Raw genomic sequence first — 14138 nt, 5'->3', positions numbered from 1 at the left:
CTTGCCGTCCACAAAATATTTTGTCGGTCTGCTCCTCTCCACTTCTTTCTTCACTCCACCTCTCACTTTGGCTTCTCCTTACCCCAAACCTCTTTTAAAAAGACAAACTGAACAAAATGCACTTTTTTATTAGCCACTGTGTTTGTCCAAAGTGCAGAAGTGGGTGTATTTGCATGCTTTTGCTCATATGGTGCATCTTTCCTTTGAGCCTTGATGGGTCAGTCCTGGCATATTCCATATCTTCCTTGTGATGAAATTCAACTACTCCTATACCTTCTTTCTGCGCATCAGCATAACAGACATCTCCAGATTATTACATATGATTTTTAGATCCTGCCAGCTCTCAGAAGGATGATGTCCTGAAACAGTAACTCTGTGATCAGATCATCAGGAAGCGGTCCTTTCCGGCCACCCACGAAGACCACCTCCACCAATGCCACCATGGTCTCTGTAGGCACAGGGATACTCAACCCGCAGGCGGGAGTGGCCGTAGTCATAGCAGTTCCTTCCATACACCACATCTTCTGTGTCCCTGGGGTCTTCGAAGCACTCAAAGGTGAAGGGCACCACCCTGTGGTGATATTTGAGCTCGATGTCATGGATATGCCCATACTTATAGAACACTTTCTCTACATCTTTCTTGTTGGCCAACACCGGCAGGTGACCCTCGCAGATATGGCCATCCAAATTGCGGTCCCGAACATGTTCACCTGGGGCCGTATTATGTATTGGCATTGTTTGAACCCAGCGCATCTTTGAAAAGGTGTGCCGGACACAAACAATGCCAATGCGCCCCATTATAGGGAATGCGCTGCCCTGGTGGCAGCCGCGAACTCGCTCTGCCCTCAGGGCAGCGCATTCATGTGAAAACACGAAGCAGTAGCTCCGTGTTTTCACAGTGAAGACTGCACCCACCTGCACTTTCAAAGGGAATTAGAGATCCCTTTGCAGGTGGATGCAGTCAGAGACTGCACCTGCCTGCAAGGGGATCTCTGGGGGATCAATGGGACTCCATTTACCCCCTGCAGAGGGCTGCTTTCAGGAGGTGCACTGACAGTATGCCACCTTTTAAATGGCGCACTGTCAGCCTGCCTCCTGAGGGCTTCTTTGACTCTGCACTCGTATCTGTAATATGGCGTGGGCGCAGAGTCAATGGAATTTCCTCATTTGCATAGGGCATGCCCCTATGAAAATGAGGGAACACCCTCTGTTGCTAGAGTTTTCGCTTTAAGTGCGCCAGCGCTTTTGATATTATTGAAGGGAACGCACAAGTGTCTGTGCCCCCTTCTATACTACCAAAGTGCCCCGGGGTCACACAAAGCAGGCGCAAATGCCTGTTGCGCCCCTGGGGCACCTAATGGAATATGGCCCCTGTAATTCACACCCCATTCGGTAGGTGTATCTTACTGCATGAATGCTCACTGGCTTCAGAATCCTTTTTTGTGAGTTAAATGTAAGGGTTAGATAAACACATTCAAAAACATATATTGATTGTCTATAAAAATTATTGCATATGTATATATGAATGTATATGCATGTATGCAAATATATATGTATTGTCTATAAAAAAAATCTATAATACAATATGATTTATAAAATAGCTCTGCATAACTTTTAAATGACTACATTTGAGGTTACGTAAGACATTGTAAAATAAATAATATTAAAAACACTGTAAATCATTTAAAAAAATCATACAAAAACGTTAGCTCTCACTCTTCCTTCTTAGAAAAAGCAATAAAGATTTGCATGCCGTGGCTGTAATAGCTGTAAATCTATTTAATGTTTTCAGTTAAAACTAGACGAAGAGCATTTTATGGAATCTGAAATCAGAGTTCAAACATAACGTGCATGGGAGAGCCTCTTTGAAGAGTAATGTCAAATACATTTGGACGGATTTTCCTCCTTTTAGCTCACTAGAGTTCTCGGTAAGAAGATGAGGATTTTTCAATCCTGACTTGAGTGAGTCAACACATACAGGACTTCAGAGCAGGATTACAGTGAGTGCAAGGTCGGTAATCAGTGCACTGTAGATACAAAATGTGGCACTATGCAACCATTCAATAGCCAAAGAACACCCTTACTTTTCATATGTACCCCTGTATATCTAAATGATCTGGTATTACTGCTACTTTCACCTAGTGAAGGGCGGTCTCTCAGACAAGCTGCCATGTCAGCAGAGGCCATTGCTTCCTTCCAGGCTGAAGACTGTCTTCCATACTTAGGGGTCCCCCCAGACCAGCAGGACTGCAGTGGAGTCTGCACTGGAGTTCCTCCAGAGAAGGCAATACAACTTTTTTCAAAGCAGGTGCTCAGAAAAGTAACTTTGTTACAGAATAAACTCAGAAACTCCCATTGTACCCCTAGAAAAACTAATAATTCATGACCTGCGGCACAACGAGATTTCCACCTTCTCCTCAGCGCTGTTGATTGATTTCTTGCTTCTGATTGCAGCCATAGCCATAAATCCAATGAGGAGGTAACCCCTTAAGTCTTGTTTTGCCTAAATTTAGTTTGGAAATCTTAGATTTGGTGGCTTGACTACAGAAAACGAGCCTGGCTGTCATTTTCTACAACGTTCATAAATCAAACCTGGTTTGAACAATATTGCTTCTTACAATTCCTTCTTATAACAGATTTCATTGAAACCTCCTTACTTTAATCAGTGTCAAGACTGATCTTTTAAAACTAAAACTATGTCTCAAACTGTTGTGGTTTTGTAGCTGGTTGTTTGTGCAAGTTGTATGTCACTGTTTATTGAGACGTTCAAACCTTGAGATTTCAGTAAAGCTTGTTGCAAAAAAAAGAATTAGACCTGTCCATCCCTGAGTAAAATATTGTGTAATGTCATTTCCTGCGATGTTATCAAAGTTGAAAGAGTTGTGATGCCCTTTCACTACCTCGATGATTGTGATGAAATGAAGGCACAAGTGGAACGTAGAGGCCATTGTCATAGACGAGCTCACTGAGTAGTAGATTAGAACTGGATTCTTCATGTCACATCAAGTTGATCATGCAAAACATAATTGGTTCTTGGACAAGTTTATTAAATAATATTGGAGAAAATTTACAAGATGGGTCTTGTTTCCGTCTTCTTTGAATATACTAATAGGACACAGAGTTCCAAGGCATGCTGCAAGTGAAACTCTGAAATATTCTGCTGATTGGTGTAAACATCAATGCACCTTACTGGATGGGAAGACTCTTGGGATGAACCCTGAATGTTTGTAATAGCTCTAAATTTATTACACTATGTATCTCAAGTTAACAGCTGCTTCTATGATAGGAAATGCTGAAGTTTGTATACCCTTAGTCTGTCTATTTTGATGAGATAAATATATATTGACCTGTTTAGATTGGACAACTAACTGTTGACCTCAGTGGGTCTCAAATCATGAGGCAGGTTTTAACATGTGTACTCAACGAAACCTTTCAAACAGATCACTTCACATTGGTTGCGTTGTATGTTTACAAGTCCCTCTTGCTCTTAGATACCACACAGAATCCCACCAACAACAGACAACGCATGCACATGAAGGACTGGGAGATACTGACTCACACCACACGAGAAACACAAACCACATAGATACCCTCAGAACGGTTATTATGGGTAAAGTTGCCAGACTTGATCCCCTTTCGACCACAGACGATACACCACAACCTCCTGACGGCCCTCTAATGGGTTAAACAGAAGGCATCAAGACCCATTCCACAACAGAGACAAGCTACTTAAAAAACTCTAGCCTGCTGAGACAGTTTACGAAAGGAATTAGAGATGCAAAGGAATTGGTGCACACTGCACTTTAGAAAAAGCATAATGAACAAAATGGAAGACAGTACTATGGACTTTGAGTGGGCAGTATTAACTGTGGGGGTGGTGCTAGTGTTAATGTTGGGGTACATTTGCACTCTTCATCTTTTCAGAGTTCTGTCACTAGCACGGTTGTTTGGGGTGCTGCTATCACAGTTATCATGCCTAACAGTTTCTCTTTTAGTGTAGAGTCAATAGGCTATATGATGTTCTTGTTAATAGTAAACAATGCCCTTCCCATACAGTGAAAAGTGATGATATTATACAAGAAAGCACCGCAGATGGTTTGCTAGGATGTGTTACATTGATACTTGAGTGGATGTAGGCGAAAGTTCTATTTTTTTGTTTCCTTGTCTGTAGGCAGCGAGCATTCCTTGCAGAGGTGATCAGAAGAGTGAAAAATATGTAGGTCAGAAGAATCTTTTCTGTATGACCCCTACTACAAATGACTGAGTTCAACTGGAAATGAGTTAGCTTTCCAAGAATTCTAGCGGCTGCCTTCTATTCATCATAGCATGAAAGTCCGCACATCTGTTTGAACAGTGCCTCCAGAAAGGGAACCTGTGATATAAGGTTCTTTTATGAAAGGTTATAACAGAAAGACGCTAATGGTTTAGGTGACTGCACATATGGGGGCAAATAAGAGCTCACCTTTCCTCATCGTGTTTAATGGTGGATGATGGCTTATTTGGACTAAATGACCAAAAGAGGCAAATTCTAAGTAGAAGATAAAAAAGACATAATATTTCACACTATTTTACAATATAGCACCACAACCTCAATGGAGATTCTGGCTAAATTAAAGGTGTAAATTTGGGACAAAAGTGTTCACATCAAATTAAGCTTGGTTGGTTGTAAAAATGATTTGTTTTACTTACTACCTTACAGAATTTTCAATGACAACTGGAGACCTATTGAAAGTTTTAGTAAACCAGGCAGGTCATGTAGACCCAGGCAGTCACTGGTCTGTCAGGGGAAGAAGACCGTAATCTGTGGCAGCTTGGCGGAGGACCATCCGCCATATGTAGAAATCCCCACCTGCTTGGGGGGATCTCAATGTTGTGCAGATATCCAACTCCGCAGCGACTGTTCTGAAAACTTTTTTGTTTAGAGAAAATAAACTGCCGAAGTCGGACACTGTTTATTCTAAACAACAAGCGAATGGCTGCGATGCACATAAAGTTTTGTCTCTGTTTGTGGGTGCCATTCTGCATTTGTAGGTGCCATTCCGCCTTTTTCCTGTCTGTGTCCACCAGAAATTCTGTTGTAGATGCTGATGGGGAAACTCAGTGACATTTATCCTGCCCTCAATATGGGGATAACGTCACTGTGACCTGGTGGCCCCTGGTGGCCCAGGCAGTGTAAACCTAAAATCTCCCCTGACTATAAATGAAGTGGAGGACTGTAAATAAAGCCCTAGGTTGAAGGCTAGAGGTTAAAATTATTCTTGTTTGGAATTTCTACACCCTGAATGTCACTTTTAGGGTTTCTAAATGAAATTCATTTGGGCGATTCAGGCAGGAGTAGGGATTGACAGGAAGATTGTGAATCTTACAAAGCTTTACACAAAAGCATCTTTATGCTCAATGCTCAAACAATTTAAGATGTTTTTCTAGATGCACAAAAGACTTTGCATTCGAAAAGCGAGTTCATCTGGCTTTGTCAATACACAGTCCTTTTTTGCAAAGTACAAAAGTGCATTCCTGGAAGGAGGGGCGTGGCCTGGCAAATGGAGTCAAACGCATAGGCACCGAGCTCCAGCCCCTATGGCCAATGAAGGCAGCAATCCTGGTTCCCCAGGGCCCCCTGATGGGGTGAGAAGGAGGCAGGGATGGGATGATTTCCCCAGACACTGGGGGAGTCATTAAGAAGCAGCATCTGTGGCGGGTTAGACCACGGCTCCAAAATGGCGGCAGCCGTAGGACACGGCTCTCTGAATGCAGGAGGCATCAGATGGCCCACTAGAGGAGCCTTGCAGTTCTCTCTCCCCCTCACCAGAGTATGGAAGACCATAGAGAGGGTCTAGGAGGGGCCAGGAGATGACAGGAGGAGGACCCTTCCTGGTACACACGGGGCCTAGAGAGGATTGCCGCCGGACTGCTGTGTGGCACCCTCACCCACACTGGTACAAAGAGGGGCTGAGCTTGGACCCAGAAGTAACCCAGCAGCTACAGGATTAGGAGGGCCCATGGACCTGTCATGGGGTCCAGAAGGGAGCTTGGCTGGCCCACAGAAGGACTCCATGCCTGGGTGTACTGCAGAGACAGTGAGCCAGAGGCATAACACAGGGGCTCATGCACTAAATGGAGGGTGCCTTTTCCCTGTTGGGGACAGCAATAGCCTGCAAGAGGAGTCCTGAGCTGGTGCAGATTGGAATTGGGTGGTAGAAGCCAGAAGATGCAGAGGTGCATGCAACAGCAACTAGAACAGGACGGTACGAGAGTGCTGAGGGCACTTGGGGTGCTCGTGCCAGAGGGGCAAGGTGGCGGGCCTTGCTCTGGGTCGGTGATGTTTCCAGCCTGGTCAGTGTGCACCAAGGCGATGGGTTGCTGGCGAATATGTGGGTGCCAAAGCAGGGGCTGGTATGGATCAGAACAAAGCCACACAGGAAGCCACCCCTGTGGAAGCTCCACTGGGAGTGAGGACAATGCCGGCATACTATGGGAGTCCAGAGACCCGGGACTGGAGGCCCACTCTGCGGCAATACTAGCAGCTATTAAGGATACAAGATGAGCCGTGGAACACAAGATACTGTGGCTCAGAACATTGGTGTCCTCCCGACAGATCACAAGACGTTGGCCAAAAAGATTTTGGAGGCAGAGTCCACGATGATCCGCCTTGAGCCCACGATGACCCGGCTTGAGCCCGCGTAGGCATAAAACAACACTCATATGCACAAACTGAAGCAAGAAGTGACAACCCTGCCAGGGAAACTTGACGTGAAGGGAAGCTTCCACCATAACAACATCAGTGTGGTCGGGGTCACGGAAACGGAGGAAGGCCCAAGTATGGCACTGTGTCTGGAAGAGTGTCTGTCAGCCGTAGTCCTGGTGGGCAAAATCTTGAAGTGGTTTACAGAGGAACTCTCACACAGAGTTCTTGGCTGCTTGCCTACTCCTGGGGTGCCGCCACGGGCAATCGTAGCCAGGCAGCAGAGACAACATATTTCAGGTGGCATGGGCACATGGTTTGTGGTCCATGCAGGGTGAGAGTGTGAACATATATCTGGGTACTACCACCATGGTCCACTCTGCATCCACTATTAACTGTTTGATGTAGTCACGGTTAAATGTAAATGTTTTGTTTCACATTCTCTTGCAGTAATTTTCATTGTAGGTGGAAATGATTATGTTACGGAGCCACTCTTTCACTTACGCACACCTTAGTGTGTGTGCATACACAATACCTGCTTAGCATCCGTTCAGGTCCTGGTAGCACTGATACTGAAGAAAGCCAATTGACACTGGCTTGTTTGGCTGAAACATGTAGACCACTTCACTTCTTTGGGATGTGCGAGATCATTCCTTCTCCTTCAAGGCCATCCTTGAATTTACCCGTGCCCCAGGAACTCTCTAATTAAAATGTTCTTCTGTAATTTGACCTTGTGTCCTGGAGGCAAGTTTGAGGTTCACTCCCACTTTATTTACCTACCCACCCAATAAAATCCTGCTCCACTGTAATCAGGCATCGAAGCACACCTAGGAGGCACTCGGCTCCCTAGGTGGGAACCCAATGATGAAGCATGCCACCAACTATGTCAGTAGGTGAGGGATCTTTTAAAAACCCAATGGGTTTTCCTTAAGGGAGACAACTTACGTAACCTGTGGGATCCTGGTCTTTGGAGATTAAATTTAGGTTGTTCTTTTTGTTTGTTAATAGTACTTTAAGGAGACAGATGAGCCCTCTTGTTTCCTCCTCTCTCTCTTTTTTGTTTAGAACTGTTTTATATAGCGCCAACACCACCCGGAGATAGTGGAGTGCTTTATATTAGTACCATTTACTTTGTTTGTGCAGTATTCTATAGTGCCAACACCACTCAAAGGTATTGGAGCTCTCTACACTAGCACCAGTTCCTTTACACAAGGACACATTCATTTTTCTAGGCACAGGGAGATTAAGTGATTTGCCCAGAATCAAGGATGTTAATCCTGTGCTGAAACTCGAACCGGGTTTCCCAGCTTCATAGTCGGCAGCTGTTTCCCTTACACCACATCCTCGCCCAAGAAGATGCCACATCGTCTCCCTAGCCTCAGCCTCAGTTCCAAATTTTGTGATTGCAGGCAAATCACTTAATCTCTCACAGGCTGCCCGCATTTGATGTTAGTTGCGAGGTCACTTCCCGCCCATCGCTGCTTGCCCCCGCTGAACTCTGTTGCACAGATCCCCTCCTCCACTGACTCTGTTTTTCAATTTTTGGGTGTGCAGTTTTGTGTAGCACCAGCACCACCCGAAGACATTGGAGTGCTTTACAATAGCACCAGTTACTTTCAAACATGCTAAACAGTAGATGCGCTTCTAGACAACATGGCTAAAAGACATTCACATTGACAAGGCCAATACCCTGGGCATTGTTTAGCTTTCTAATTTACTAATCGGGCTACTTTTATTTGGGTGCCTCGACCAGTCTGACCCTGGACAAGATAGCCTATTGCTATCTGATTACATTTCTCTCTGTACACAAACCTAGTAATGAGCTGCACTATCACGGAGCATGATGATGATTTATTACTTTGAAGGTAATGATTGAATTTGCCTGTGCAGGCAGTTTATAGACAGCTGTACATATGTATTTAATTAAGAAAACATTTGGAACCATAGCCATAAATATTATAATATTTTATTGAAGGTGAACAATAAAGAGCAGAAATCAAAGGCATGCTCTAGGTTAGTCAATGACTGTCAGCTTTGTGGTGCCCCTTCAGGCTACCAATGAATTATGTACTAGTCATCTGTAGGATGTTAAGTTAGATATTGATTAATTTTACCTTGTAAAATGTGCATTAGAATAATCAAGGAATTTGAATTGCCTGTGCACTGCCAGAAAGTACAGGGATAATTTTATCATGTATTGTATGAGGGTATGACCCAGGAGTGTAATCACTTCATCTTAAATTTCCAAACGCTTCAGTCTTGCTACACTGATGTATTTGTTGATCAGTCGACTTCAAGTTGACTGCGTTAATTTGTAAACAGAGCAGCCATCTTAACTTTTAAATTCCAGAGCTTTTGTTGCACTGGATAAAATTATACCCAATTTACTACAGTAGACTCATGTATTTGCCTCCCACTCTAAACGTTAGATCCAATTACTGATGCATTAATTCAGTAATCATTTTCAATGTTGTTGCGTTTTAGTTGTGAGTACAATCTATAAGCCTTTACAGTCTTTCGCTCCATAATTCAAGTTCTCCAGCATCCATCTTTAGCCTAATACCTAGCCTTCACAGTGAATCTGGCATAAGTAGGCCCCATTTGGCATATGCCAGAATTCTAGACAATATGATAGCCCCATTCATCCATTGATATATAGCGCTTTTTCAGTGGCATATTGTGGACATTCTAGACATTATGGTGGATTTGGACTAGTAATATGCTCCACCAATGGCATATTGCAGGCATTCTAGGCTCTATGGTTAATCAGGCCTCTGAGGGGCCACCTTGTAATATTTTGTTATGTTGCTACATTTCTAAAGGTTGCTGTTATCCATAGCTGTGCTGGTCCTGCGTAAGTGATCAAAGGCAAGCAAATCACAAAAAATCTAACAAAGCACAAACCTTCATTATTTAAGGAAGCGCAAAGTCTTCAACCCTTTCTTATAAGACAAAATATTAGTTTCTTCTGTAAGACCTAACGATGTTTTTGTGCATTTGAATTACAATGTGCATAACATTAGTTGCTCTGCACCAAAGTTCACATGTGTATATTAACATAGAGCTATAGCAATTGAAACAAAATCATTATGATGTATTTAAGTGTCTTTTTCTAGCTTTGGCTAGCTAGGCCTCAACTAGACCTCAGCGACATTTTGCTTAAAATGGATGCTGCATCATGATGCACATTTTGTGTTTGTGTTTCTTGTTAGTGTATGCAGCAATTCATGAATTGTTTATTTATGTATGACATATTGTTCTTGAAGAACCTGATAAGAGAAGCCTTAGCAACATGTCAAGGTTCTTCCAGCTAACGCACTGTAATTCCATTTGTTCTCAATGTTTCGCTGTTGAGTATATAACCACCGCCAAGGCCAGAAGGGGGCGCACCAGTATTCATGTAGTGGATTAATACTAATGTGATAGAGTATGTGATGCTTAAATTGAGAGCATGTGATTTGTTGGAGCAATGATTGCACCACGCTGACTTTGCAGTTTCAATAATTTTCTATTCCAGAAAACTGTATATATACCTTTGAATTTGGGATTAACCGTAGACCTTTCTTGAGCTTCTGGGGGTACTGTCCTATTTCTTAATGATTTTGCAGTACATTTGAGACAGTCTAATTCTGATTTTATCTCTTATTTTACTACTCTGTCACTGAGAGACTTCATGGCAAAATATTTCTACCAATATTATTGAGATTATTACTATTGCATTCTCATATTTTTAGAAAATCTTCATGGTTTCCCTTGAATATAATCTCAAACTCCGTTTTTGAGTCAGTCCTTTCTTATTGACTGTATTTAGAAATTCTGTTTTGAATCTGGTCTCTGGGGACACCTTACCCAATAGGCCTCGAGGTTAACAACGTCCCCGATTCACCCAATATTGGGTGCCCCGCTGTCATACAAATTTTTAAGGGGTATAGCACTTCCACATACATAAAGATAGCACGTTCCGTTCCCTTGTTCTAAAGACAGCCAAAGACTGACTTCTTGCTTTAGAAAGAAACAGGAAATGATGGCTGGAGTTTAAAATGGCTATCCTATTTATCGGCATTATATTACCAAGGGCAACATTTGCCCTAATGGCTTCTGATGGGCAATGGAGACATATCTTATATTTGGTGGCTAATACTTCCAAATGTCATTCGTCATATGCGAATACTTGATCAAAATGACAGGCACGCAGTTGGGGCGGGGGTCAAAATGTAGGCTTATTACATGAAATTGTAATTACATTATCATCACTGTTACTGATGAGATTATTGGAGTGGTATAACCTAGTGTTCGCTCTAAAGTCTGCCCCTGTGAAATCTGTATACCCCAAGATATTGCTCTTGAGATCTATGCAACTTTGTTTTCCCACCTGTCTCTTTCAAGTGAAGTTGCACTTATTATATGAGAATGAAAATCTACTTGGAAGAGAAAGAATGCACATATGAAAGACTAAGTGAGATAAAAAGTGCAAGACACAATTTTGTAAGAGAGTTTCCTATCAGAAACCTTTATGCAAGAGAATTCTTCCATGGTTTTTGCAGACTTTTCATCATGTAAATCTAGTTTCATCTAAAATTTTCTAATCCTATTTATTTTTGAAAAACTTTGCATGCGTCATCAATTTTGTGAGGGTTCCAATGTTTTAAAGAATACGTCTCCAAGTTACAGAGGGAGAGGAATATATTTTACAATTTTAGAATATCATAATATGTCATGATTAGTCTGTAGAAACATAACTGTATTTTTATTGCTTCTGTTGTTGTTTTTTTTCTTATTGCAATTTTAACAATCTCTGTGTTTCCTGCAGCTGTAATCCCTCTGACCGACTCAGAACACAAATTGCTGCCTTTGCACTTTGCCGTTGACCCTGGAAGTGATTGGGAGTGGGGGAAAGATGATAATGATAACACACGATTGGCCAGGTAAATGTCTGAATTTTAATTAACCAAAAACATAAAAGAGGTAGGTAGTTTCAAGTTCTTTAGGCAATATTACCATAGCACTTACCATAAACCCGGTTAACAGTTAGAGGCACCAACATATTTTTGATCTTTAATTTATATTTATTTATCTGCCTGATTCATTGTTTGTCATTATTAACTTTATTAATATAATCTGAGATGCTCCTGAATCCATTAAAAGAGTAAGCGTAATTGTCTGATAAGCTACTTTGGGGTTTCGTATGATGCCAGCAGACCTATGTCGATAATGCAAAAACAACAGTTGATGGACAGAATGCAGAACAATGTCATACATTCACCCCAGTACAGTGATCTGGGCCTAAATCCATCGGTGTTTGCTCACCATGCCGTTCCAGTTTGAACCCAGCCATATGCAAATCAGTCTTGACCCTGTGCCTCATGGGAACAGTCCAGCCCGAACTGCCAAGCCAGGTCCTCCCTGGACTGGAAACAAGCATCCTAGGACCGGTTTCGGGGTTTCACCCCTCTTCAGCCAGGATAGCTTGATTCCAGTGGCATGGAGAGAACGGGACCCACGTCTATGTAGATAATGCCCCGGTTTCTTACCAGTAAGCTTCATTACTCTGAGTCCTGGTCTTCCTTGATGCAGTCCTGAGTCCTGCCCTCCTGGCATGGTAGTTGATAAATTCCGGTTTAGTGTGTGTCATCCTTCTTTAATTTGTATGGTATATTACAGGATGTGCATCATTAGTTCCTCCATGTTGTGGTGGTGCCTGGGCAATGGTGCCATTTTGGAGGAACTTTAATTTCAGGCTGCCCCCAAGTTTTAGACTTATGAAATAAGGTGGGCAGATAGGCTGAGCCTTAGCTAACCAGACATTCCTTGTTGGGATGTAGAGGTAGTCCACTCTTGCCATGTGCCCTTGTTTCAGAAGGATCCTGCACAGTCAATTACACTTCCAATTTCATCCAGTATACTCTCAAGAGCTAGATTAGTGTAGTGGTGTCTCTTGCAGTTGTAGGCCACTCTTATCCCCTGTTGCGTTATGTGTTGTAATATGATTGCGCTTCTTGGAAAGGCGTATATGAGAACGTAGTGCGAATTCAGTCGGGCCTTGACCAGTGGTCTGGTCAGCTCCTCTCGATGATGTTTTTGGATGAGTCGTAGAATTCTGAGGATTAGTAACAATTGGAAATTAATACATTTTACCATTCCACTTATGTAGGAGCTATTTATCGGTTTTGAGATAAAAATTTCCCTAAAGTTTCTCACACTTTGAACTGGTGCTGGTGGTCAGAAAAATGGCAAATGTTTTTTTTCAGGTCCGCAAAATAGCAACATTTCCATTTTGATTCCATTAAGACACATTACCTTTCCCTTTACAAGAGACAGGCGTTGTCAGGCAAACCTAGGTTAGTTTTATTGACTTGGCATTTCACTTTTTTCCAAATGGAGTTGGATTTGAGTGCTGCCTGCATGCATTTAGACTATTAATTAGTTTTTGTTCAATTAGCTGAGCAACGGAGAACTTGTTCTTTCAAAACGTTGCATGCAGCAGTGCAAAATATATTGTGAATCAGGCCATCTATTATTGCAAAAATGCAATTCTAACAATATTCTAGCATTGAACAGCTTTTCGTACAGTTAGAAAAGTGACTATGAATCGGAATTTGCCTTGCATCGTGACGGTAAGTTCCAATTCAATTAAGGATACGGAGGCGAAGATTATGCTTTTCTCTCTTCGCTTTATTACATATAAATTTGCACAGCATTCAGAGAGATTTCGAAATTTATTTTCAAAAGGATTATAACAATACAATTTAGGAACTACAACTCCCTACAACCAGGGAGGAACACGAGTATACAGTCCTTCCTCTGTCTCCATTGCATCAGGTTCATAACGTCTGGTCTATCCTGTCACTTCCTCTTTCTTCGCGTAAGTCACGCCATTCCACTACTGGTCCTGTTTTGAATCATCGTTGCCTGAAAAAAACAAAAGAATGTAAGTCGAGGAAGCCTCCTACGACTAATGCAAATGTTACAAGAACAAACAACTTGCAATGAGGTATGCAAACCTGTCATCAAAACTATAATAAAAGGATAAAACGTTTACTTACTACCATACGGGAGGGTTCGCACCCCTGTGCCACGGCGGGAAAATCCTCGCCTCCGTGTCCTTAATAGAATTGGAACTTACCGTCACGATGCTAGGCAAATTCCGATTCTATGGCAGGACCGGAGGCTTCGGATTATGCTAGTTCAAAGCTTACTACTTACCAGCTGCGCCACATCCAGCACCGGTTTAAAATAAAACCTCTTAAAAGTAGAGTCCGAAGACCAATCATCGGCCCGCATCAAATCTTCCAAACGCGCTCCCAGCGCAAAAGCTTTAGAGGCCATAGCACCCCTGGTGGAATGAGCGCCGAACTGCTTCGTATCAATGCCAGCTTCCTGCATGACCCAACGTACCCACCTAGCTATGGTAGGAGAAGAGACAGCTTTGTGTGGCTTCTTGAGAGCTATCAAAAGT

At 42.6% G+C, this 14138-nt stretch overlaps 1 protein-coding gene across 1 annotated transcript in view; it reads left to right on the top strand.

Moving 5' to 3' along the window:
- The window catches only part of OTUD7A (OTU deubiquitinase 7A), a 1294251-nt gene that overhangs the window by 1235284 nt on the left and 44829 nt on the right, over window positions 1-14138 (top strand). Inside the window, exon 13 of the mRNA XM_085643760.1 lies at window positions 11493-11607. Coding sequence (XP_085499886.1) covers window positions 11493-11607 — 115 coding nt within the window. The remainder of the gene's footprint in view (window positions 1-11492; window positions 11608-14138) is intronic.

This window comes from Triturus cristatus, chromosome 3_1, assembly GCF_964204655.1.
Source record: "Triturus cristatus chromosome 3_1, aTriCri1.1, whole genome shotgun sequence".
Taxonomy (NCBI): domain Eukaryota; kingdom Metazoa; phylum Chordata; class Amphibia; order Caudata; family Salamandridae; genus Triturus; species Triturus cristatus.
This window is presented reverse-complemented; position numbering and strand designations above follow the sequence as displayed.